Raw genomic sequence first — 27,577 nt, forward strand, 5'->3', positions numbered from 1 at the left:
TACTCACGCTCAAGTATTGTGCTCTGTTTGAATTCAACTTGCAGTATCTTTCAATCTCTCCTGTACTTTCTCTTGTATAATCTTGTGCCATCCTTGTACAGTTTACCTCCTGGTCTCTGGGTTACAAAGGCTATGAACTGCATGAGTTTCATGCAGCAGCACCTCTGAACTTGTCCTCCCACCCTGATCAACCCTGTGCTGGACAGCCCCTGTCCAACCACCCCAGTCCTGATGCATCTCACCAGCTGACCAGCTGACAACTGAATATGTTATTTCATGTTGATTGCCAGATAACTTTGCTTGATGGCTTTCTTAAAACTCTGTTTCTACCACAAGAACAGCCCTTTCACTCCAGTCTCTTGAGCAAGGGAAATTCTTTTTCTTCTCCAGTGTAGGACCAGGTTATGGCTCCTCATGGCTGAACAAAATTTGCTTTATAATTCTGTCTTGACCTTTCATAGGTGGACAGAACTGGCCATGTTGTCCTCCTCGCTATACCTGTTCTTGTTTTAGAGTGGTTTTCTGCTTCCTTCTGCAGACAGTTGTTGAATTTGTCTTTTTCTCTGTGAATATGCAACTCAAAGCATTCATTGGCTTGGAAAACTCGAGTCAGTTGCTGAATATCAGCTAGAGGAAAATGCTGAGAAAACAGCATTCTTCTAGCTGGTATGAAATGTGGAAGGAACTAATGAAAGGTTTGTAGAAAAACTCATTAAGAATTTGTGCTTACCTTGGTTTTTGGATGTAAGACAGTTCATAGACTATTTTTGGTTCACTGCTTCCCCCACCACCATCTTGCACTATGTCTTTTGTAGATTGGAAAGTCCAGTAAAATCCCCTTTCCTCTCTGCTTTCATCAAATGGCAAGAGGAGAACTACAGTAATTTCACGAATACAAGCCGCAGCAATTTGACAAAAATTTTGGTGGAAACCCGGAAGTGCGACTAATAGTCGGGGGCGGCTAATATGTGAATAATTTTCTGACATTTACAACCCCAGACGTGCCAGCCAGGGCACCGAACCAAGCACCTGCCAGTAAAAGCCGGCATTCCGTGATTGTTACAGTGTTACTGTGTTGCCCTGGCTCCCTGCAGGCAGCACGGGGGGCGGGGAGAGAGGCGGGAGAGCTCTCTTCTTCCCTCCTCTGCCGCAGCCCAGGGGAGGATGGGTGGGGGGGTGCGCCGCGATTGCCGCAGCTCGGGGAGGACGGGGGAGGGGGCACCGCCATTGCCGTGGCTCGGGGAGCCGACAGGGGCCCTGCACCGCCATTGCTGTGGCCCGGGGAGAGGGGGGAAGTGCGCGCCGCCATTGCCACGGCCCGGGGAGGGGGGGGGAAGTGCGTGCCGCCATTGCCGCGGCTCGGGGAGGAGGCGAGGTGCTTTGTCCGCGCCCGCCGCCGGCGCCACGGGCACGGGAAAGCTCCATCCCCGCCCGCCGCTGCTGCCATAGGAGCGGGGGAAGCTCCATCCCTGCCTGCCACCGCGGGGCAGCGCCGACCCGGGATGACCGAGCCCAGTGGCAGCGGCGGCCGGCCCCGAGCGGCAGCACCGGGCTGGGCCACCTGGCCCCGTCAGCAGCCCCTAGTGGGCCGAGCCTGCACAGCCTTAGCTCAGCCAGTAAACCCCGCTTTCCCGCGGTTCTGTTACTAATTGCACGCGGGTCCTCGCTGCGAACGACAGAGCGGCTTATATTCGGGTGCGGCTTATTTATGGACAAAAACCGAAATATTTGCCAACACCCAGAGATGCGGCTTATACTCAGCGCGGCTTGTATTCGTGAATTTACTGTATGTTTCTCATACTGCTCTCTTTATGCTTCCTTTCTCCCCCAGTATTGTAGGTATATAGGAGTGCTTACCACTCTCTCCTGACTTTCCCCAAACCTCTAGGTAATGCACTGGACCCCTCAGATCCCTATTTTCTGCCTACACAAAGCATAATATACCCTTAAGTAATGCTTTCTTCACCAGTGGTACTTGGTTCCTATGTCAGGGAAGGTAAGCTTTGACACATAGCACATTCTCCCAAGCAGGCTATGAGGAGCTACAGACACCTGGCCCCTCTTCCTGGCTACCATGGGTTATTGATTTGTTTCCTGACATTGCTGTGCTTTCCCTGGTCATTAGCTGTAGCCTCTGCAGGTGCCCTGGAGCTGGTCACAGCCCCAGATTAGCTGAGGGCAGAGCAGGGAGGGAAGCCCAGCCCCCCTTCAGCTACCTGCTGTCTGGGCTCTGCTTTTTGACATTTAGTGCAGCTGTAGAACAGTAGACTTCCCTGGCAAAAAAAATCTAGACAGTGCCAGCACTGCTGAGACTCCAGCCTGTACACCATGGGACCATTCATGCCCGCTCAGTTTGGCAAAGAGGCAGGATTTTAACCCCATCATTAACCCTTGCATGTTTCTTTTCTGATGTTGGCCCCTAATCTTAACTTCATTTACCAGGGCACTCTCATCACGTAGAGCAAGACCTGCTCTGATGGGTGCAGAGGAAAGCACAGATAGCTCAGCAGTTCAGGACTGTGTCATGCAATGGGATTCAGCAGTTTTAATCACAGCAATTCAACCCTGCCTTTTTGTTCTATTTTAGTATGTTATGCTTTAAATAAATGAAAGTTTCATTTTCCTCCCTTACTCATAATGTTTCCTCATTTTCATCTGTGGGAGTGGAAGCTGATTATTTCAAAGCCTTCTTGCTAATCCTCTGCTGGGACCTGCTGACTCAGCTTTGGAAATTCCACAAATAGGGAGAACGTGGTAGCGGTGCGTCTGTAGCGCTTCTGAGTGATAACCATCCCTTGTCACATTTGAAACATGACTTGGTTGCCTTTTTATATCTGATGCATTTAGATATAGTACAAGTATTTCTGCAGTGTATATTTTGTGAGCTGAGCCTGATCTTAAATGGAAATGGTATTTTTGTCTGTGTTAAATACAGATTTCTCAAAATAAAACTGTCAAGGCGGTGTTTTACGATGGATTTTGGTTTCCTTAAGCAGTGTGTATGTAGATTTAATTTTTTTCCTTAGGTTTCTGTAGTAGTCTAAGTATCCAGACTCCCTGAAAATTGATGCATCCTCAAGGACTAGTAGGTTTCTATTTCTGGCATGTGCATCAAGATGAATAACTGTTCTCTAGCAATTTGTATGAACTCAGGCTAAGTCAGCCTCAACCTTTACCCCAACAGGAATTCCCAGACTAGAAAATTCTGACTTCATTTATGGTTTATAGGAGGTAACACAAAACATGACAAAAGAAAGCCTTCCGTTTTCTTCGCAGGCAATCACATGGGACCTGTGCACTGCTTGAATTCGCCTTTAGGTCAGTAGGTCAAATATTAAAAAGCCTTTTACTGTCCCAAAAAGTCCTCCTAAAGCTTTTAATGCTGTCCCAGTGCTGATAATTTACTACTGTTAATAGCTATGGTCTTTTTCCAGTCCAAGTGTAGACAGTTAAATGTTAAGTCTTTGAATTTTAAACAAAGAAGTCTGAGTTCCCTTAGACTTAGCCCCAAATCTAAAGAAGCTTTTCAAGAGAAACTCATGAGTTCTACTGATCTACAGGTGGATGCAACACTGATAATTTAACCCGTATTAAACAGAAATATGTTTTGCCTTTATATTTCTGGCAACTTTAAAATGAAATATTAAAGGAAAACAATAAATGTATGATAATCATCAGAAGAAATGCATTCACTGGGCTATTTGCATCTTTGTTAAACTGAATGTGGTTCTGAAAGTATTTTCTGAGAACAGATCCTGATGCTGCCAACTAAACCAAAGAGAATTTTTCAGTAGCATTCAGATAGAGGAGGATCAGGCCATGACAGAGCAAATGCTCTGTCCTTGGAAAGAGCAGCTGCAAAAAATAGTGGACAGAAGGTCCTAAAGCCACCGTGACCAAGTACAGGTTATGTGTGCACTGTAACTTGTGGCTCTGCTGCTGCATTATGCCATCCTATAGCCACTGGAAGATAAAACAGCAAAGCCCTCACCTTTGCCATGCTCCTGTTTTTTAAGAAGTCACCTGGCTTCCTTTGCCGAGGAAGGAGCATCCAAACTCTGCTCTAACACCTACTAAAGTCTCTACGAGTTACACAGGAGGGGCTAATGCACAGGTTGATCTAAATACTTTTTATCTATAGTTTGAGGAACCCAGTTTTGTCCTCTACGACACTGCACTCTGACCTCTGCACTGAGCAAGTGTATTGTATCCTGAGAGAGATTAGTGGAAACCATTTGTTTCCACTGCTATTTGCAATTCTGTCAGTCTAATATTACTGTCATGAAAACAAAAACATTCTGATTTGAACTTAGAAGTAAGGAAGTAGAACAGCCCAGTCAGCTCCAGGACTCACCACTCTTGAGAGCTGCCATCTTGACAAATGTAGACTAAAAGAGCAAGATCTAGAAATTCTGTAATAATTTGAACCATTTAGTCTAGAATCTGCGTTGCTGTGTGCACAAATCCAGCTTTTGAGTATCAGTTATCATAACTCTTGATATTTCAGCTTATGCAAAGTAGACTGTAGGATTCTTGTAAGAGTTATATTGTCTCAACATAAAGAGTTTCATCTTGAAATGCTTGGTGTTTATGTCAGGTATTAGGAAGTATGATTTTAAGTAGAACAAAAATAACGGTGAATTTTGTTTTCATACATTATTCCAATCAGATTTTTTTTCCCCTGAGCATTTTACATACATAACAAAAACCATTTCAACTAATTAGTGTCACTGGAACTACAGGGTTTTTTTTAACAGCTGAAGTAAGCAGTGCTATTAAATACATATTATTTGCTGTGTCATGTTTTTCAAAATTACAAACAATAATCACAAGAATCCATTCAAATGGGATTTTTCAGTGCATTGTTCTAAGTTCTTTTTTAAGGGCACTTTAAATTAAGCTGTTAATTTAATGTTATTGATTTAGTACATATGGAAATTTAGGTCGAATTAGTTTTCTTTCCTCCCTTATTGATAATGGAAAGTTTATACTGTGGCCTGATTTCGTGCTACATCCTCTGCAAACAAGTAGTCTCTTCTGTGACCTCTTTGCTCTCTGTTGCATATCACAAACACACCCTTTCTGTTGGAGAGTATCATGTAAAACACGGCTCTGGGAGAAAGCAAATAGCAGAGTTAAATTGTAAGATTTGTTAACTCTCTGCAAGGAAAAAGGACTTGAATCTTGTGTACATATAAGTAAGAGAATCCTGCAAAATATACAGTAGTTTCACGAATACAAGCCGCACGGATTATAAGCCGCACCCCCGGTGCCTCGACAATGTTGCTGTCTTTGTCAATAGATAAGCCGCACCCCGAATATTAGCCGCACTTTCGTTCGTCGCGAGAATCCGTGCGCAGCTTTCACAAATTGGCCAATTAGTAACAGGATCGCGGCATAGCGGGCTTTACTGGCTCGGGGCGGGGCCAGGCAGGCTCGGCCCGCTCATGGTTGCTGACGGGGCCGGGTGGTGCTGCAGCCGCCGCCGGGCTCACTGGCCCCCCTCTCCCGTCAGCACCGCCCCGCCGCTGCGTTAACGTACTCGCCCTGCCGGCGGGCCAGCCGCTGCCGCCGCTGGCAGGCATGCCGGCCGCGTCGCCGCTGCGTTAACATAGTCGCCCTGCCGGCGGACCAGGCACTGCCGCCGCTGGCAGGCATGCCGGCTGCGTCGCCGCTGCGTTAACGTAGTCGCCCTGCCGGCGGGCCAGGCACTGCCGCCGCTGGCAGGCATGCCGGCCGCGTCGCCGCTGCGTTAACGTAGTCACCCTGCCGGCAGGCCAGGCACTGCCGCCGCTAGCCCCAGTTCTCCCGGGCTCCCCCACCCTGCTGGCCCGGGCTCTGCCGCCCCCCCTGCCCCGCCCTGCTGGCTCAGGCTCTGCCGCCCGCCCCCCACACTGCTGGCCCCGCCTCTGCCAGGCTTTCCCACCTCTGCCGGGGCCGGCCGGGCTCCAGCTTGGCTTGGGGCTGCCGCGGGCTCTCACTTCCGGGTTGGCAGCTTTTAGAATTTTGTTAATGTATTAGCCGCCCCGGAATATTGGCCGCACTTCCGGGTTTCCACCAAAATTTTGGTCAAATTGGTGCGGCTTGTATTCGTGAAATTACTGTACATCAATCAGCAGGTCATTAGCCCAGTATAACATAAAGGAAACAAACATACTTGAGGCAATTTTGTCCAATGGGCAATGAGAAACTGTTGTAAGTTAACCAGAACACCATTGATGATAAATCAAAATAAATAGATAAAGTACTCAACTGAGATTGAAGCTCATCTGGCAGATTAGCCTTTTGCTTCCAGAGATTATGAGTTTTTGATTTCAGGCTCATGGGTAGGGGTTAGTGTAGCTTTTTCAGAAATTGCTATAGACACCCATCAGATCATCTGAGGTAATTAATTGACTCTTACTTAACAGCACTAAAAATAGCAAACCAGTCACTAAAACAGTGTGAAAGGGAATACAGCGACAGCTGAACATATTCAAAGCTAGAATGACACAATGATTTTTTTCTGAGTCGATCTGTCCTTTTGGCTGCACTGTACTATGCAAGTTGGAAGCTGACAATTTGTTTCTAGAAAGACTAAGAAGCAAGGCATTTTAAGAATCTCACCTTGTAATAGCAAAAGTATGAATAAGAGGTTTTTATATCAGTCTTTGGTAGTTTTGTTTACAACTGTAATCTGTGGAAGTGAAAGGAGGAACCATGTATCTTACAGAATTGGAAGAGAGCAGCCATAGTGACTCAAGCCCATATTTCCCACAGAAGACAAGGGGCAAATCAAATCACCATTGGCAGGTGAATTGCATGATGGAAGGTTCTGCAGCAGCTCTGTGCTGGACAGACCAATAACAATTCAGTTCCAGCAATATTTAGCTTTAGCAAATGCTGTGCTGTCCATGAACAAACTTAATTAAAAGAAAGCTGAGTCCAGCTCACATAGCAGACACAGCACTCTGATAATTTGCACTGAGAGAAGAAATCCTGGGCATATATAAACTGTGAACTCTTTTAAAGTTCATGGTTTTAATTAAAACAGTACTTGTAAATAATACTCCACTGTGGAGCTGATACAGGTGTTTGTGACAAAGAATTTCCTACAATACTTTTTGTTTTTTCTCTTCATAGATCATGGAGTTTAGGAATTTGCTTGTTTGCAATTTTTGGACAAAATTTGGTCTGTGCCTTGTTTAAGGAGTAACTGCAAAGAGTGTTTCAGTCATGGCACAGTAATGCTGGGTGCCCAAGTCACATCTTTTCTTATTAGATAACTCCAAGAAAAGGATTTCAAATGGCAGAATTATTTTCTTGGGTCATTATAAAGTTCAGAAGTGCTTAAATTTAATTATGCGAGTAACAATAAAATTATTTTGCAAATCTTTGGGGAAATGCTTTTCTTCAGAATAGCACTTAGGAGTGTTTTCTGTGTTCATGCTCAAGAACCACTGTGTCTTTTCAGAAAGGGGCTTCACTAACAGACTTTTGACGTGGCTTAGTGACAATCAAGCTTATATAGAAAATAGATGCTGCAGGTTTAGTTTTAGCTGTATTTATGATGTTTGATGGATTTGGCTTAATTATTGCTGTATAGGGAGGGGTTGCATAATTATTCTGGGGCAAATCTCCTGTGACTCTTTGGAAATATCACACTTAAATTTTGAACCATCGTAGTGTAAACATCAGGTAGGGCTGGGCACACAAGAAAGATAATTTATGAAACATGTAGTCAGCTCTAAGTCTAAAAAAGCACAGTGACTACTGTGAAGTTGATCTGTCAGAGTGTGAGATTTGACATCTCAGGATGTTAAATCGTTGTGTATTGGAGCCTTTGGAAGACCATCAAACAACACAGAGATTCTTTTGAAGGTATCTAAGACAAAATAAGCTGGTTTGAGTAACCAAATGTCTTCTGTTCCTCAGTATTTTCCCTGTGAAACCCTCCATGTTTAGACAGTCTTGGTTGAAGAGATAGCTCATGCTTCTGACAATGCCTAATGCAAAAAAAATTTCAAGTGGAAAAGGGATAAAGCCAGGCTCTGTAGAGATAAAGCCTGGGGGCATCATGCCAATTTTTGAGGGACAGTGTGCTAGCGAGATCTGCTGTCTCAGTGGAGATAGGGGATGGAGATCTGTGCAGGAGCAAGAACACGGGGTTATTGATGTTTTAGAAACCTCAGAAGCACCTGAGAATGGTCATGTAATAATTAGGGCTTCTTCCCCAAAAAACATGTTGGGATTGACAACCTAGTGAGAAGGTGATCTGGCTACTGCCATGAAAGAATATAAAAATTGCTTCTATAAATACATCAGCAATAAAAGGAGAGCTAAGAAAAATTTCCATACATTATTGGAAGTAGAGGGAAACCGTCACTAAGAATGAGGAAAAGCCTGATGTACTTAATGCCTTCTTTGTCTCAGTCCTTATTACTAAGACCAGCGGTTGTTCAGGTGACCTGAAAGATGAGGATGGGATCAGAATGAAGCCTATATATTCCCAAGAGAAATGGTTAGTGTTCTGTTATACAAGTTCATAGGGCAGACAGGATCCAGCCAAGGATACTGAGGGAGTTGACATAGTGCTCATCGACCCACTTTCAATCATTTCCCAGCAGGGAGGTTGTGGTTGTTAGCAAATGTGGCACCCATCTATAGGGACAGGAATATCTGGGGAACTCCAGACCTGTCAACCTCACCCTTGTGCCAAGGAAGGTTATGGAGCAGATTATCTTGAGCACAATCACACAGCATATGCAGGACAGCCAGGACATCAGGCCCTGTCAGGATGGCTTAAGAGAAGCAGGTACCTCTTGACCAACCTGATCTCCTACGACAAGGTGACACACTTAGTGAATGAGGGAAAGACTGTTTTTTACCTAGACTTTACCGCAACCTTTAACACCCTTTGCCACAACATTCTGTGGGAGAAAATGACTGCTTATGGTTTGGATAGCATGTGTTTTCACTCTGTAAAAACTGTCTGGATATCCAGGACCAGAGAAAGATAGTGGATGGAGTTGCATCTGGTTGGCAGCTGGTGATAAGTGGTGTTCCCCAGGGATCAGTGTTGGGGGCAGGAGAGTTTAATTTCTTTATCTATGATCTGGATGAGGGGATCGAGTGCACCCTCAGTCAGTTTGCAGATGACACTAAGTTAGGTAGGAGTGTTCATCTCATGGAGGGTAGGGAGGCTCTAGGGAGGGATCTGGACAGGCTGGAATGATGGGAAAAGACAAACTGTGTGAGGTTCAACAAGGAAAAGTTCTGGTCCTGCACTTGGGTCACAACAACCCTGCTGAACACTGCAGGCTTGGGAAAGAGCAGCTGGAAAGCTGAATGGTGGAAAAGGACCAGAGAGTGCCGCTTGACATCCAGTTAAACATGAGCCAGCATGTGCCCAGGTGGCCAAGCAGGCCCATGGCATCCTGGCCTGCATCAGCAACAGTGTGGCCAGCAGGAGCAGGGCAGCGATTGTCCCCCTGTGGTAAGACCACACCTCAAATCCTGTGTTCAGTTTTGGACTCCTCACTCCAAGAAAGACATTGAGGGGCTGGAGCCAGTCCAGAGAAGAGCCATGGATCTGATGAAGGGTCTGGAGCACAAGTCCTGTAAAAATCAGCTGAAGGGGAGGGGGTTACTGAGCCTGGAGAAAAGGGGGCTCAGTGGAGACCTTACCATTCTCTACAACTGCCTGAAAGGAGATTGTAGCCAGGTGGGGGTCACTCTCCCAGGAAACAAGTGATAGGAAAAGAGAAAATTTCCTCCAGTTGTACCATGGGAGGTTCAGATTGAATATTAGGGGAAAAAAAAATCACCGTAAGGATTGTCAAGCATTGGAACAGACTACTCAGGGAAATAGTGGAGTTGCCATCTCTGGAGGGATTTAGAAAACAAGTACGTGTGGCAGGTAGCATGCTGGGTTAAGGGATGGACATAGTGATCATAAGGGTCTTTTCCAACTTAAACCATTCCAAGATTCTATGAAAGAGCTTTGGAAATACTCTTGACAAGGAGGCCTGCATTACTTTCGGCAGTTTCCTCCAACTGTATCTGTTATATTATTAATACATTGTGCACTGATAAAGTCCATGTGAAGGTTAGGCTTTCTCTACAGCATTGTAAGCCTTTTGGCGTGATGGCCAACAAGAGAGTGAAACTAGCCTGGGATCAATAGTTAACTGACTTTTGATTTAGATGTCTACATTGTTAAAAATGTGCCCACACAAAGGAAAGCAAATAAGCAAAGAAAAAGTCAAAGGGAACCCTGGCAGCTGCACTTCATTCATTTTGTTCACCTCATGTTACTGCAATGATGGCGCAAAATATGTCATTGACAGATCTGCAAGGCTGCATCATCTGGACCATTGCTATAGCACAGGTTTCATGTGAGTTTTTTTTGTTTGTTCCTTCTTTTTACAAAAAAGTAAGTAATGTAAGAAATCTTTGTAAGAAGGACTACTGTCCCTTAATTCATATCAGTGTATCATCATTGATTGGAAAGGCAGCACAAGAACATACACAGGCAAGATCTCCACCCCCATCCACTACACCATATCCTTCCTTCCTAACCTCACTGGGAAAGAGGAAAAGGATTTCCTGCTGTCGCTTCTCTGATACCAGGAGGTGGTGGAATTTGGGGTGACTTTCTTTTAACTTTCATATTAGTAGCCTATATTCATCCCATCTAGCAGTGATTAAATAAGTTAGGAGCATCCTGCCATGCCTGAATAGGTCAGTGAAGAGAGAACATCTCTAAATGTTCCTTGAAGACATTAGGTATTAGAGCTGAAGTTAAACACCAGGATTATAAATTCAGTACCTTACTCTGTCTGAAACAGGCATCTTTTGCACATGTGAAAAATATATTAATGAGGAAAAGTAGCAGGACTAAATGGAGTAACAATAGAAAACTGGGGGGAAAGTCTTTTCTTTCCAGATTTTGGTCTGAACCCAACCAAATGCACATAAAATTTAAATGAATGTCTGTTTCAGATGTCCTGAAAAGTTCTCATGATCTGCAGTACTAAAAACGTGAATATTACAAAACAAGAAGAATTATTTAATGTGAAGTTACTGAGGGAAAGTATTACATACTTCCTCTAAATTTCATTTAAACTTATTGACTATAAAGACTCCAGTTTAGAAATAATTTAATAAGCTGAAGATGAGACTGATGCTACCATACAACTGCAGTTTTCAAAGCAGTGAGCAAACACTGTATGAAATGTCACATAAATGTTTCCATATAAATTATCTGTTTTCATATATATGGTTCCACATAAATGGCTTTTTGTATAAAAAACGTGACTATTTTTATCTCAAGGAGAGACAGAAGTTCAACCTAGATCTTTAAAGGAGACAAAGAATTCAATGTATAGGCTGAAAATCTGGGCAGTAGCCATAAGGCAGAGATGAACAAATTTGGGGAAAGTACTGCTTGAGGGTGTTTTGAACCTGCATCTCAGAAGACAGAACTGTGTTTCTAAAGGTGAGCTGTAATATTGACCTGTGTTAAAATTAATATTATGAAGTCTCAATTTATTAAAGACAAGAAAAGCATATGATCTATTAGTATAAATATTGATTATATCTTTTAAAAGAGGAGTTCAGAATCTCATATTGATCCACATACCAAGTTAAATTCCCAGAATAAGTTTGGAAGATGGAAAAAGAAATAATTTGAACTCATAATCAGTTTCCTAGAGCAAGCTGCTCCAAGGAGAAATAAATTAGGTTCAATAAAAGGAATTGGTACATAAGGTTTCCAGATAAACCAAACATACTCAGTTTCCAGTCCTACTGAGATCACAGATTAGAGGAGTTTTGAGTTCCTTTTGGGAAAAAAATAACATCGCCAAAAGCTGTCTGCCCCTCCCTACACGTGTCCTTAAAGAATGCATTACTAAATGTACTGCGTAAAGAGGCTCAGCCTCGGCTCGCACAAGAAGGAATTGTTCTTTCGGCTTTTCACGTGTTGCTTCCAAAGATTATCTCAAGATGGGAGGTAAAATCCCATCTGAGCATTGTCCTTCCTTTCAAAAGTGTCTGGGAGGGCCCAGCAAAGCAAACAGCAAACTTGGAGTTGCAGCACACACTCCACTAGGGTTTGAGTTTGTTTGTTGGTTTTTTTTCTGTTTGAAATGCTGTTGGTGTAGTGTATTTCAAATCTCTGCATTATAAACTTCTTTCACTTCTTTGGCACAGGCCTTGGGAGCTGAGTGTCTGGCCCAGTTCTTGCTAAAAGCCAGTAAAAAAATTTCTGGCTGTTTCCCCAGTACAACTACTCCTGACTGCTGAACTCCAGAGCCTTGCGGCAGGGTGCATGCTCTGCTGACCACTGGAGTTGGTCTGAGCTAATCAAAAACATGGACCTGACCTACTGTTAGTTTGCACTATTCACAATTTTAGATCTTCCGATTTTAAAATTGGATTTTATTTTTCCAGGTTGGAATTAAAAAGAAATTTAACCTTCACAATTTTAAGGTGTGGTTTTGATCGCTTTCATAGTTTCTATCCATCCAAAATGGCCCAACTGCAACATATGCATGCAGCTAAAGCTCCTGGAGCACAAGGGCCAGAGGAGCTGAGGTATTATGGTGAATGAAACAGGCTGCAGTGGGAGCAAAGGGAGTTGCAAAAAGCCATGCACTTCTCTGGAGAGGAGCTTAAATTGACTTAATTTCTTTGTTGCTGTTGTTGGCTCATTCTCTGGCCCTCAGTGTACCCACACAGACTGGCACACGCCAGGATCCCTGAATGAGCTTAGCCTAAGGTGTGAGGCTGTGCCAGGATTTCATAGGATTGGGATTGACTGGATAATTTTATCCCTGCTTCTCTGGGGCTGCAGTGTAAGTGTAAACTGCATGCGAAAAATCTTTGGGCTGTCCAATGGGAGATCTTGGCTAAAATGAATATCTGTGAGGATAGCCAGGAGCAGGCTTTTGATCATGCCTTGAGACTGCGCTTGCAAGTTTGCGTGTCTTGAGCGTGGTTCTTCTGCAGCTGACACATGCCGATGGCTACACAGTTGCTTCACCACTCTCTTCATGAAACAGCAACTTGGCTTGGTGTGTACACATTATTTATCTGTGTTTGGCATGGGGTCTGGGAAAGGCAGAGGAGCTATGCTGCCACACTGCAGAGAGCCCTTCACTGCTCCCTTGCTCCTCTGAACCTCCAGGATGGTGGTCAGCTGCACTGGCTGGCCCTGGTCCCCCTGGGGATGCCCTTCCTACTTGTGGGGAATTAGATCCAAGGGATAGGTGTGCTTTGAGAAAACTGTATCGACAGGTGTGTCACTCCCCCACAGTGCAGGGCCAGCATGGTGTCTCTCCTGTAGTCCAGAGCAGTAAATTTCTTCACTGCAAGGGTGATCAAGGATTGGAACAGGCTGCCCAGGGAGGTGGGCTCCAAGTCTCCAGCTGCGGAGCATCTAAGCCATGGTGCTGTTGGAGTTGTTTCTGGTGACTGTGTGGCTTTTGGTTCCTGCCCAGACTATTAGGAGCATAAGATGAGGATGCAGTTCTGAAGTGACCTTCAGTATCAAACAAAAGACTTGGCTCTCTCACTGATGACTGGTCAGTCAGTGCATTTTGGGACTGGATACAATAATAAATGGGATTTTCGTGGCCCAAGATTGGCATTTTTTTAATGTCTAGCGAAAAGACTTAGAGAGAATTAAATGAACCATAGGGAGTCGGATCCAGAACTAGCATTGCCATCGGTCCTGCAACCCCAGAGCTGTTCCTTCACTGAAGGCAGTAACTGAGCTGTCAGCTGTTAGGATTATGAAAGGCAAGTAGTTCTTGGTGTGCTCGGACTTACAGTTCTGGTTAGGCTTATCTTGTCAACAAATAGGAACATTTTGAACAGCAGGACACTTACCTTTGACAGTGAAAAGCTCAGCAGTGGCACTGGAATGGGGAAGAGAGTATCTCACACCGGAACTTGGGCAATCTGGGATGAAAAGGCTTGGGCAAAATGAGAAGTGTGTGTCAGCACCTCCACACTGAACCTCATACATCTCTGCACAGCTGGAAAAGATCCCCCAAGCAGCCTCAGTGCCAGAGGCTGGGAGTGGGACCAAGCCTGAGAAACAGGGATTCATGAGGGTAGGTGGCAATGGGGTCTGGCTGCACAGTGTAGGGCAGCTGGGCTCCACACCACCCCTATAAAGCCTGCTCAGCTCCCAGCTGCGTTACTGTGAAGGCATTTCATCTTGCTTCAGTCAGTGTGATATATGGCTTCTGTGGGGTGATATTTCTCTGTAAGGGAAAGGGGTATTTCTCTAAATGCTATATTTGTATAGTAAGGAAAAATAATGTGAATTTTTTCCTTTCTTAGAAAACACTGTTGTGTTGTTGAGTTACCATGAGTGGTTTCATCTATCTCTCTCTGTTTGCAGCATTTATTTATCACATTGATAAAAGATAGGCTTGGCAAATCCTGTGAAAGAGTGAGTATGGTCTGCTAGTCTTCCATTCATCCTCAGAGTGTAGCTAACTTTCCACAGATATTTAAAACAACGACATTTAATCTCTAGCACAGTTAAAAGGCTTATGTGTTCCTGGTTCAGAAGTGAGACACATTGGCAACGGTTCTTATTTATTTTATTTGTTTGTCCCAGCTTGAAAACTGAGTAGTCAAAGGAAGAGTTCTCATGTTAATGTGCTGTGGGACTGAGTTGCTTCAGTGAAAGCAGAGGCTGTCGTGAAGTTACTGATGCATAACTCCACTTTTCCACATTAGTCTGGTCTTTGGCTACAGGAATTTCATCAGCATATTTTTTTCTAAATATTAGCAAGAGATGTTAGTCCTTGAGCATTGACTGGTGGATTAATCAAAGCCCTTAACCAATCAATAGGTAGAGGTTTGCATAATAATGGAATCATTTCTGAAGAACTGTGCCAATTGGAATTGCTAAACTTTCTGCTTCGATTTGCTTTTGAATGCCTCTGCTTTACCTGCCTCTATTGCTCACCCTTTCAAAGTACTTAGTAATAATGAAGATGCTTCCAAATTCCTACATCTTTCATTTTTTTTGTGTGGCTTTGGAGTATGGAGGGTGGATAAGGGGGGAAGTACCAATCAGTAAAACTTAAATAGTTTGCATAGAGAAAAGTAGAAAAATGTGAAGAAAAAAAAAGAGAGAGAGAAAAAATTATTTGCATTTTTGTCTTCTTGCTTTTCCCAGAGTTAAAAGTGTGATCTGAAGCTCATATTCCTTTTCTTGTCTACCTTCCCTTCAGAACTGTTTGCATGATTTTCCTTCTATTGCTGGTACTGTAGCAGCTCTGACCCCTCACTAGCATCTTTTGGTTACTGGAGAGGAACTAGCTTTTGGATGTGTATAAATGTAAATTGATGTGAGGGGAAGGAATATGACTGCAGGGAAAGATACCTGGAAAGGGAAAGAAGTTTTTTCTAGATTTGAGGTTTGTAACTTCAGCTGAATTTTAAGTTGTGTTCATGTGTGTGGTGTTCCTCTCCTCTCTTCTGCCCCTTACTATAAGGCATGGTAATAACTGGGTATATTTTTTATGGACAACAGCTTGAAAACATGCCTACTTTGATAGTTTATTTATGTTTTGTAAAACAGCGAAGAATTCATCATGCACAGGCATGCAGTAGTCTGTTGTTTCATGGGGTAGTGAGACTGGAGATGCAAAGCTAGAACACAGTGGTCATTAGCCACTACTCCCAGAGAGAAGCATCCATAGCCCTGAGATCAGAATCCCCATTAAATAGTACAACAGTCTTACATGCCTCCTGATTTTGGACCATTTGCAGTTTTTTTGTGTCATCCAAAAGGGAAAAAATTTCCCATGAGCCTGGGGTAAAACAAATTGAAAACTTTCTTCAGCTTCTGATTCTGGTATTTAGCTACATTAGATTTGCCTCAGTCATTCTTGTCCCTGCAAAGATGCTGTGTGTGAATCACAGCTCGAAGCAATTTCTCTTTCCAATATTGAGGCCTTGAATGTACAAGGCAGTGGTGGAGCAAACATCTTGGTTCTGTCCTGTCTTCATACATCTTCTCAAAATAGAATGCATGATTGTGTTTGACAAGGCACATCCTCACTGATTTTAGTAGAGTGTAATTTGAAACTAGTTTAGTTAAACCAGGGCAGATGGCTCAGGGCTGTGTATAATTTCATAACAATGCTAGGTTGCAGTGCTGCTACAAGGTTATTATTCTGATTTTAGGACAACTCAGCAAAAAAAGGGTACTGCTGTTGTCAAATCAGTGTTGAATGAGTACATATTAATTCTACCCATTAAAATGTGTAATAAAAAGAATTTTTAAAATAATTTTTAAAATAATTTTAAAAATAATTTTAAAAACTGTCTCAGAGAACTTTCTCAGAGAAGATGTTGTCTGGATTACTGTACAGTAAAATGATTGCATCTTATCATTTTGGTCATTTAACATTAGCTGAAATTTTGTAGTAATGCCTGAACACAGTCAGACTTGTACTTGCAGGTGATCAGATATTGTGAAAAGCTTGTATCAATAAAAATGGACAGAGCCATGAAAATTTGCAAGGGCATAACAAAATTGATTTAATGCAATGAAACCTGGTTTTCTGTAGACAAGGGTTTTTTGCTGCTTTAATACACTTATTTTACATATAGCATCTATATCTTTTTCACGTTTCTTTGCAGTAGTTCAGCAAGCAAGAATAGGAGTTGGAGTGGTTACCAAAATGGAAAGTTTAACCTAAAGATCTGAAATAGAACAAAAAAGCTGCTTTCAAATTTGTTTTTTCAATTATTCATGCTGCAGGCTTTATTTTATAAGATTTTTTGATTTAGTTTCAGAATAAACATGTGACCTATCTCACCAGGACTATCGGTTGAACTGTAGAGCTCCCCCTCCTGCCCTCGGCCCAGTTAGATCTTGTTTATTATTAAGAAAGACATTTTTGATGGGGGAAAGAAAGGGAAAAGATACTATGAAAAGTTTCTGTGTTTTCAACCAACTTTTTTCATGATGAACAGGCTGAGTGGGAAATGTTCAGGCTGGAAAACACATCTGCTTAAAATATATGTTGAATTTTTGTTCTTTATTTATGTTAACATTAGCACATTTGTGGAAATCATGTTTTCGTCACCATCTCTTTACTAAATTAAGACAAATCCAAGAACACTTGTGCATGAGTGTGATTTTCTATAAATGATTAGTGTCACTGAGTTCAGTAAGAGCAGTCACTCACAGAATTAAGCACATGCATGAGAGTTTGCAGAAATTTGGCAAATATGTTGCCGTCATGAAAAGATTACCCAGCTTTTCTTCTAATGCAGATATCAATTCTTGGCTTGGTCCTATTTTGAGTAGCCCTTATTGTAGGAGCCACAAACTATTCTATTGTGTCAAGCCTTACTGAGGATATTTCTCTTATTTTGTCGTAGCAACAAGAGCAAGATCCCACAAATCTATACATCTCAAATTTACCCGTGTCCATGGATGAGCAGGAACTGGAGAATATGCTGAAACCCTTTGGACATGTCATTTCCACCAGAATATTAAGAGATGCGAATGGAGTCAGCAGAGGAGTCGGCTTTGCCAGGTGAAACCTTTGCTCTTACTTTGATTCATGCGCTTTTTTTATTAGCCTTTGGTCCTTTGCAAATGCTGTCTGTTCTGTAGCTCTGAAGTCTTACAGCTATGGAAGATGCAGAGTGGCACCTTTATCAGATTGTATCCACTCTTTCCACTAAGAAATGCCAGTGCAGAAGAGTGTTCATTTCATTGCTCTGAAAACTGGTTTATTCCATTTAGGTATATATGAATAAAAAAGGCTAGGAGTAGTGAGCTATCCATTCAGAATCAAGCTCAGGTAATAATACATGTCCTACAGCAAAAAGCACACCCTTGGTAAAGAAACCAAGGTTTTTGCTTAAGAGGTCCTGGGTGGAACTTACTGCAGTCTTTCTGTACCTGTAGGAGTCCTGTAAGAAATCTGGACAGAGACTAAATAATCTTTGAGGTCCCTTTGAACCTAAACCATTCTATGAAACTGTTTAAATACTTGACAAAGATTTTGCAACAGGAGAAAGTAAACTTAGCACCTGGAAGAGCAAAGGGTAGGAACTGTAACTGAAGAAACGTGTCTTCCTTGAAAGCTGCAGCTTCCTTGATCTGCAGCTATGACATGAGCTTAAGAAGAAATGTTTGCATAGAACAAGCCCTGATGGAGTAGTCAGACATTTTAGATAGAATGGGCAACTTATTATTACCATGTACTTCGTTGTTAGTACAGATAGGCAAGGCTCCATGTTTACTCTCAGGGAATATTTACATAGATTTTCTTCAGCTTGAAACATTCTCAAATCAAACAGTTTTCTTTTCAAAAGCCGAGAAATTGAGTGCTATATATAGAAAGGTATTGAAAAAACAAATAAGAAGAGAAATTTGCAATTCTGCTGCAAATCAGTCTTCTGCTTCAAAAGAAATGGGGAAAAAATCCCAGATCATTGTTTCTACAGAATATTCATAACACTGTGCTTTGGAGAGGAGGCAAAATGGCTTCTTCATCTTGAAAATTTCTCTGAAATCCAGTATATCTTGGTATATCGTGGCACTTCTGTTGGTGTCGTAATACCACTGAGTGAAAGGAGGTACTGTGTGATAAAAAGTTAGCTATCAAGAAAAGTGACATAGTGCTTGCTACTGCTGCCCTTGGTGTGAAAGGTGATCATGCACAAAAAATGTTGAGATAATATTGTCTGAATTCAAATGGGAAAAGGCAAAAACATTTATGCTGAAAGATGGCACACTGTTCCTTGTGCATTCTTACAGATAATAACATAAATTTTTCTAGCTCACTAAATATAGATTAGTCTAAGTCATAGATAAACTTACATTTTTGGAAATTTACTTACTTTGAGAAAATGTGTTTAATTATGGAACATATTTCAGGAACCCTTTAACATCTAACTTGCAGGTTGTATAATTCACCATGCAAATGACAGTAGGGTAAAACCTTCACTCCATCAAACTCTACAGCAGATCTCCCACTGATTTGGGTGAGGCTAAAGTTAATCCAGAAATTTAGAACCAGAGTTGAATGCTGACTCCTGTCTTTGCAGAATTATCAATACATTATTTAACTACATGACCAACTGACTTCTTTTTTGTAGAGAAATCCTGTCTGGTTTTTTTTTTCCTACATGTCTAGCTTTGCTTGTAGTCATGAAGGTTTCATTCATGCCATCCTATGGCATGAGCACATGTTCAGTGGGTACCAGTGCAGTGTAGGTAGGGGATGGAAGCTGGATTTCCAGTCCCAACAAGATTCTAGAAGTTCAAATCAGCACCCCAGTTGAGGATCCTGACTACTCTGATCTGGGACTTTTTATGGCAGTATATCTGCCTGCCTGTGGAAGGTACCGTGATGCTCAGCATAGCTCTAAACAGAGACATAGAAGCACCAGAGAAAAAGTTAAATTTGCATATACTGAAATGATGCAGCAGCCAACAATTTTGAAATGTGATATCTGAAAGTTAATTAATTACATTTTATGATGATTAAAAGCCACTTTCTGAGTCTGCCCAATCATGGATATAGTCAATCTCAAAATAGGTCTATTCATTCAAAAAGCAATCAGAAGTAAAGACTGGAGGTAGGCAGCTATTGTCAGATTTTTCTTCTAAATGGGTATGATTAACAGTTTTATAGTACTGCAGGTGGCTACTTAATAATTTATAACCTGGAGAGCTTCAAATGTTCTTGGATCAAAATTGTCTTAGTTATGTCCGGTGGCATTAACAGCCTCCCTTGGAGTATGTGTGTACAAAACTAGCTCTGAGTAAAAGTTAAGCCATGAAACAATTTCCTCTCTTTTGCATCCTTCAAAAGAAACTGAACAGTTTTTCCTGAATCTTTCCAGAACATTTCACTGTGCCTGAGCCAATTGTGCCTGGGTACACCCCAGGGGAGATTCTGGGGAGGAGAGTTATGAGCAAGAGGCCAGAGAAGGGAAATTTTAGACTTCAACTGTGGCTTCATAAAAGCCAATCCATGCCATAAACTCTGCACATCTGCCTCTGCTTCACCCCTGGCCCCTGCCTTTTACTTCAAGGCCATATTACCTGCCTTCAGACTCTCTGTGGAATTCCACAGGGCTTGTGCTGCCTTTTGGCAGGGGTGTTTCTGTTGACACCAGCAAGCAGAAGCTGAGACTAAACACAGCCCGTCCTAGAGCAGAGAGAGAAATGAGAAGATATAGGAAGGGGCAGAAATGTTTACCAGAAGTAGGATATTGGAAAAAAGGAGGCACTTCTTTGGATGTGAAACTTTGACTTCAGTCTGTTGTGAGATTGCCTGTTAAAAGAGGGAATGATACCATGATGCCCTTGCACAAAATTTGTATATCTTTCTCATTCTTCAGAGCTTAGAACAAAATCATAGTCCTTCATTCTTAAAAAAAAACAAAAAACAACAGCAAGGTGAAAGAGAACAAAACACCAAAAAATGGAAAGAAATCCACAGAAACTGTATTTGAAGGCTTACTTCACAAGATATAATTTCAAAGTTGATCTCTTATGAGTTTTGCAGACAAAATTAGTAGTGTGTTGATGGTATGAGTAAAAAACAGATCAGAGCTAGTAAGAAGATCTTTGAGGGAGGCTGGAATTACTGGGTAGGGAAAGGTATTGAGAGCATGGAGGGAAATATTTATCTTCATCCTGAAGTGTTGCCACTTACAGAGATAACAGTATGTGCTGGAAGACCTGGCTTTCCACACGCCCACAAAGGAGGAGTTCCAGATGTTAAGGTGAGAGAAGATAAAGAAGTGACAAAATCACAGTGGTGGCAAAACAGTGATGCTGTTTTGCTAAATAAAAGGAGGACTATTTAGAGAGGGATTTCGGAGGATCAGTGATGTTGCTACTTTGGAGACAGAAGTGTCAGGAGCACCAAGGGATAAAGGACATTCAGGCAATTTAGGAATGCATTTGTGAAGAGAAAAAGTGCTTTGTTTTTCCTCATTCAAGGGCTTAATTGAGTGTGGTTGAAAACATACTATAATTTAGCTTGAATAAATCCATCATCTGGAATGGTAGTACAGTCTTAGGTAATATAAGGATCATTCCTACTTTCAGTCAGAAGAATAATCTGTTGCATCCTGCATCTTACCCAGGAAAATGCTTTATAATTGAATATTTCATTTGAAACTGCAAATCCCAAACATGATCCAAAGACTTTGTGTGATATCTGTAAAATATTCCAATGCCTGTGCTGATACATTTACATTGAAAGGAAAAGCCTGGAAAGTTTTTCCCTGGAAAAGCCTCAGAGCAACTCTGCAGGGTGGTGGGATATCTGTGTGGGGATGTATCTCTGAGGCCCTCACATTTCTATCTGCTGTTACAACTGGAAAAATTTCGGTGGACTTTGTATATCCCTGATAAAATTGACAGGCATGAAGCTGCACTTTCAGGGAGAAGCAAACTCCAGAGAAGGAGAGATGGATCAGGATCCCTAGACAAATATCAATGGCACTCCACAAGATGAAAATGAATATACAGCTCTGAAAGGTGATAAGGGAGGAAGCTGGAAAGTTGGGAGCCATCAGATGATTTGGCTGAGCAGTTTGCATAATTCAAGCCTGAGGTACCACGAGTTTAATTGAGGGACTCCTTGGGCTTTGGAAAAGAGAGCAAGGACATACTGGTATATAGCTTGGGGAGGGACTTAACTGGTAGCACTGAATCAATGAAATAAAAATTGCTTTTTATAACCCCACAATAAAATACCGTTCAAGTATTATTTAAGTATCTTCCCTAAAGAGATAGTAGTATTAATAATACCATACACAGGTTTGTCACACTCAGCTGAACAGCAGAACAAGCATTTTATAGGTCCTTTTAAATGATAAAGTGCAAAGAAAGAGTTAGAAACCACTAACTTTTTTTATTTTGTTTGCTGTCTTGTAACTTAAAACGACCTTGCAAGATTCCTCCCACAAGCGACATTTTACAACGAAGTCATAAGCTTCTGAAAACAGAAATTTATGATGGAAATGCTGACAGTCAGACAGTCAAGTATTGCACTGCTGGCGGGCACCAGTATAATACTTAACCCGAGACTGTGAAGACAGTAGCATAAATCAGCCTAGGTCTAGGTGGAAATGACTGTGTGCACATACTATTCTTTTCCAGTAACACAAGAAAATTTGTACAACACAAATGGTCATGAAAGAATGTTATGATGCTATTCCCAGCAAATGACCAAAGTCAAGAGATTCTCAATTAGCTGTCACCTCAGAGCAAAGGTACACATCAGGGAGATGATTCCATCCCTTTGTGACCTAGCTGGGGGGTCTGTAGTGACACATTTAAAAACCCTGCTGTTGGGAGTTTGAGCTTCATTGTCATCTTTTCCCTACCTTATTCTTCTGGAAAAGCTTCTAATGGCTTGCTTTTCTTTGCCTGCCTATCTTTTTTACTAAACTTATCTCCTACTTGTCTGCATTTTACATATCTTAAATTTAGTCTTTGGAAACAATATTCTACTCAGCAACTGAGCAACTAAAACTAGGAAACAAGATTTTGAGCCATCACAGGATCATTATTCTATTTATAGAAGCTTTGCATGGACTTCAGTAGAAATGGTTATGCTCCAGTTTCCCCTGAAGTAAAACAAAAGAGATGACCCTTTAATTTCTATGGTTTTTTGTTTGTTTGTTTGTTTGTTTTTTCTTAAAGAAAGCTATGAATCTTTCAAAGGTTTTCAGGATAATGTAGGTTAATGAAGTTATTTCTTCTGACCCAAAGAGATTTCTCTATGGAGAGCACTGTAAATGCAAATGCTGTAATGCAGATACTTGGTCGGCTCACCTTGGCATAAAGGGTGATGCTGCAAGGTATAGAATGAACCACATCTTGAGAGAAAAAGAGTGGTTTCTGTAGATTTTTTATATTAATCTGAGAAAGTAAACAACCTCCTGTTGTTCAAGCAGACAGCTGAAGAATATATAGGCAAGACACGTTGGGAAAAGATATAATTTGTGAGCGATGAGGAGAACTTGTCAAAATAAATGTCTTCTTAGGCTGTGAGTGGCAAAGGGAATAGCTTTTTTCCAACATAAAATGGATTCAAACCAAAAAGCACAAATATCTTGAAGCAATCTCTTACTGACTGAAAAGTTGGGGAGATAAGATACCTTAATACGTTACAGGGGAGGAGGAAGTCACAGGTTGCAGCCACATCAGGGTCTTAGAATGCCTGGAATTAAATTAGCAAAATAAATTTTAAAAACTAGTGAATGTATTTCCATGGAATGATGAAAAACATCACACTAATCAAAAACTGTCTTGTAGCTTTAGAGTATTTGAGACCAGAAGATCATTTTGCCTCACATCTTTTATATCACAGGCAGTTGAAATTCTACCTGTTACCTAATATTGAGATAATGCCTTTGTCTTACTAAAATAAGACTTTCAGAAATTATTTGAAGACATCAACCAGAAAAAGAGGACCACCTCTCTTCTATCTTATGTTTACCAGTGGATCATATTCCCACCAGTTAAATGTTTCTTCCTAATTTCTTTTTTGAATTCATCTGGTTCTTGTCACAACTTTCTCAGGAAGAGTAAAGAAGTACTTACTCCCTAGTTTATTCTCCCCACAAAGGTAGTTATGCAGTGCTGTGAGACTGCCCCTCTAGTCATCTTCTTGACAGCCTAAAGAAATTCAGTTCTCTGGTGTGTATTGTAACTATGGTCTCCATTCTTTGGGTTTCCCTCACTGTATAATACTGTTACTTCCTACCTGCTTCCATCTTTGCAAAATGCCTTAAATAATAAGTATACATTGTTCTCGAAGATTTATTATTCCCGCTCTTGTAAGTGTAAACAATATTCATATGTTGATCATAATATAAATGTGGTAGTAACAATTTCATTTTTAAATATTTATTCTGGATATATTAAAAAAATAGAGTCCTGATTCTCATTTACATTACTGTTATTAAGTAAAGTGACTATAGGATATATGTAAACCAAACCCACACTTTTCCACTAAGTGGTAATTACATGGTACCGAATATTTCTCAGGTAATAATTATGTAATCACCATGGTACTCCTTACATTAAAATTGTATTAAGTTGTTTCTTGACACTTCATCATTCTTTATAATAAGCATGTATAAGAGCTTTAGGTAGAGGATTACATAATTTTTTCTCTCTTCTCTTCTCTTCTCTTCTCTTCTCTTCTCTTCTCTTCTCTTCTCTTCTCTTCTCTTCTCTTCTCTTCTCTTCTCTTCTCTTCTCTTCTCTTCTCTTCTCTTCTCTTCTCTTCTCTTCTCTTCTCTTCTCTTCTCTTCTCTTCTCTTCTCTTCTCTTCTCTTCTCTTCTCTTCTCTTCTCTTCTCTTCTCTTCTCTTCTCTTCCCTTCTCTTCCCTTCTCTTCCCGTTAAATGTTCCCCATTACTTCTAACACATAATGGCTATCTTGGTGCAATTGTGGTCTGTAGATAGATATATAATATAAATTTTATACTATAAAATACATCATTGTTTTATTATTTTTATAATAGAATAATATAAAGTTTTTAATGATATAAAATAAGTACTTAATAGCAAGATCTGAACATCAAATTATTTGTTTATGATGTTTGTTTAAGCATTTCTCTGTTTTTATTTTACTTTTCATATTGAAAAAATGGTTTAAAAAATATAGCTAGAAAAAAATCATAACAACATTCTTCAGATTTAAAAAAAATTACTTCTTTTCAAACTGGATTGAATATAGACAGTCTCATTACTTACCTTGTATTTGGGAACTCTACAACTTGGTTTACAGAACTGAGAAATATATAGACACAGGTAAAAATAAATTATGGTTTTATTAGTTCCTTTGGGTTTATATCATTATCTGTACCTTTAAAAAAAATAGAAAAGCCAATGGCTTTTTTCCTGTGGTACATTTGCTGGTTCAAAATCATATTCAGATGCATTATAGTTACCTCCAAATTTCATTTAAACATGAATTATCTCAGATCCTCTTAGGATCAATGCCAAAAATCTAGAGTTGAAAGGAATTTGAAAGTGATACTTCACAAATTATCTAATCAGAACCAAATTTCTATTACCATGGGAAGCTATTTTCCTTCCCTTTACAGCAAGAGTGTTGAATATCTATATCTTTCAGTAGAAGGTTTTGAAGCATCTAGGATCATTATCTTTTATCCAGAATATTAAATTTTGTCATATTTTTCTTCCGTCTGTTATAAAAGGAACACCAATATTAAAAAATGTATTTAATGTGTTCTTCTCCCAAGTTTACCTGTATTCCACTGGCATTCTTTTACATAAAACCTTTTAGCATGTAACAATTCCATTAGTGATATTTTTATTAAATACCAGTCTCGAGCAACATTTTCAAACATTGTTAGACTCATATTAGAAGAATAATTCAAAGCACATTTTACAGTAGTGGAGCGCTGCAGCTTTCTGAAGGAAAAGTAGGAGGAATTTATTAATGTGGACCTAAAGAAAGTGTATTTTTGGGGCCTCTGCTCAGATACCTCTCGTCTTTGTGGATTGGTTCAACTCATGTGTAGGTGCCTACCATAGGCATTGACATCTAAGTGGTTGATATTGGTCAGAATTTTGACTAAACTAAAACCAGGGTCTTGTTGTGGCAAGAACCAGACCATTTTGCTAACATATCCAGTGGCTCTGCACCTCTAATTTTTCCCAGTCAGTCAGTGAGCTAGTAATCCTGAAGAATTCGATGTGAAAGGGTTTTTTCTAAGAAAAGGGGTATTGTGGACAATTATAATTCATGTTCTGGTGGCCCTGGGGTGGACGCTTTCCTGATTACTGAGTGGCTGCCTGGCCAGACTCTGCCTGGATGGGGGGAAAGGCACCCCCAGAGGCAGAAGCTGCAGAAAGCAGGGGAGGGCTCAGGTGGGGTGGGCAAAGGATGGATGCAGTTGTTACTCAGCAACACATCTGAGGGGAACATGTATAGAGGGCTTTGTCTATTGTGCAGCCTTTTCAGGCTGAGTCGATAATGCCAGTGTTGGTTTCAAGTGAAGCGTGTGCCAGATTACAGATAGCCAGCAATGGCATTTGAGAGCCATTAATTGTGAAACTTGAGAGGAAAATGTGCACATTCTTTTTCAGAGTGCTATTCGAATTATGGGCTTTTTATCCCAGAACACTGTGGGTTTCACTTTTATTCTCTTCCCACATAAAACGCATGAAGTGCACTGAGTCTCTTTCATTTGGCAGCTTATATATTGCATTCTTTGCAGGGATTGCTTTGGCTTGTTAAAATGTACCCCATGTATTAAAATGAAATTGTCACTGCTGTGTGGTGCAACATAACATGGTTTGACACCAAGTGCCTGCAGCTACAGAAAACAGACTTTTATTGCATTTATTCTTTCAGAGACAAGAGTCTCTAAAGACTCAGCGCAGACATTCGCTTAGTTAAATCTGAATGAAGCCAAAGTGAACAATCTAAGTCGCTGTCTTTGTGATTGTAGAAATAGCCCAGCCCACATGATACACAGTGATACAACCTGGAAGGGGAAAGCTTTAATATCTTCACCTGAAACAATTGGACAATAGACTGTCTTCCTCAAATAATTAAATGGGCAAGCAGGATTTTTTAGGGTTTGCTGTTGTTTTTTTGATGATGTGGTGTGGTCCTTTGGACTCTGGCAAAATCGTATCCTGGGAGACAAACTGCTGCTGTATATGAACCACTCTTTCCCCAAACTGTGTGTCAGGAGGGGTAGTGGATAAATTCATTTTAAAACAATCTAGACTGGTGAGAACTAAGCAATATATATGTCAGCAGAGTTATTTTGTGGAGAGTACCTGGAGGTACGTTCTGGTGTATTGGAGGAGCATTGAACATGGTTTTTAAACACAAATTTTCTAGGAAATTACTAGCTTTCCATTTCTCTGTTTCCTCTTTTCAAAGTTTCTAAACCCCCTCTGTAGCAAAGTTAACTCTTTTTCTGGAGTAATATTCAGTTAATTTAGAAGATCTGAAACAATGAGTTCCCAGATGAGGTATAACCATGGTTTGTGACTAGTAACTTTATCTTCCTAAGAATTCTTCAAAAATATGTGTACCAATTCACTGTTAATGCTTTAATGTCTCAACACTGAAAGTTATCCTGAATTCACAGAAGATGAACAGTAAGTCATTTCCCCGGCCAGTGTTGCACATAAATTACTGTCTTCACCCAGAATTCAGCTCTATGTTGTAATAGTCATATATGCATTGTCTTTGGTTTTACTGTAAGGTCTGTCTATGTAGGTTGTTTTCTTAACATTTTAATCCTTAATAATTGTTGTTTAATCCTCCTTGTTCTTCTCCAAATCCTGCAATTCATTTCTTTAAGCCATTTGAAGTTACTTTGGATGCACAAGGAGTCTAGAAACATGTCCATTGCTTTTCCAAGCAGCACATGAGAGCATAAAGAATGTCCTTGTTCAGGGTGATACCCTGGAGCCAGAAGGGGACTGTTCATTGACAGGGCTGTGGCTCAAACACAGCTGGGAGTGCAGCTGCAGGCAGGGAGGGTGGCAGGTCCTCCTCGGGAGCCACGCTCTG

General features: G+C 41.0%; 1 protein-coding gene across 10 annotated transcripts in view; it reads left to right on the top strand.

Annotated features, from left to right (window-relative positions):
* The window catches only part of RBMS3 (RNA binding motif single stranded interacting protein 3), a 721,470-nt gene that overhangs the window by 547,726 nt on the left and 146,167 nt on the right, over positions 1-27,577 (top strand). For all 10 annotated transcript variants that reach the window (XM_033057439.2, XM_033057463.2, XM_033057428.2 and 7 more), the window contains one exon: positions 17,404-17,561. In XM_033057439.2, the coding sequence (XP_032913330.1) occupies positions 17,404-17,561 (158 nt within the window). The remainder of the gene's footprint in view (positions 1-17,403; positions 17,562-27,577) is intronic.

Source organism: Catharus ustulatus, chromosome 1, assembly GCF_009819885.2.
Source record: "Catharus ustulatus isolate bCatUst1 chromosome 1, bCatUst1.pri.v2, whole genome shotgun sequence".
NCBI lineage: Eukaryota > Metazoa > Chordata > Aves > Passeriformes > Turdidae > Catharus > Catharus ustulatus.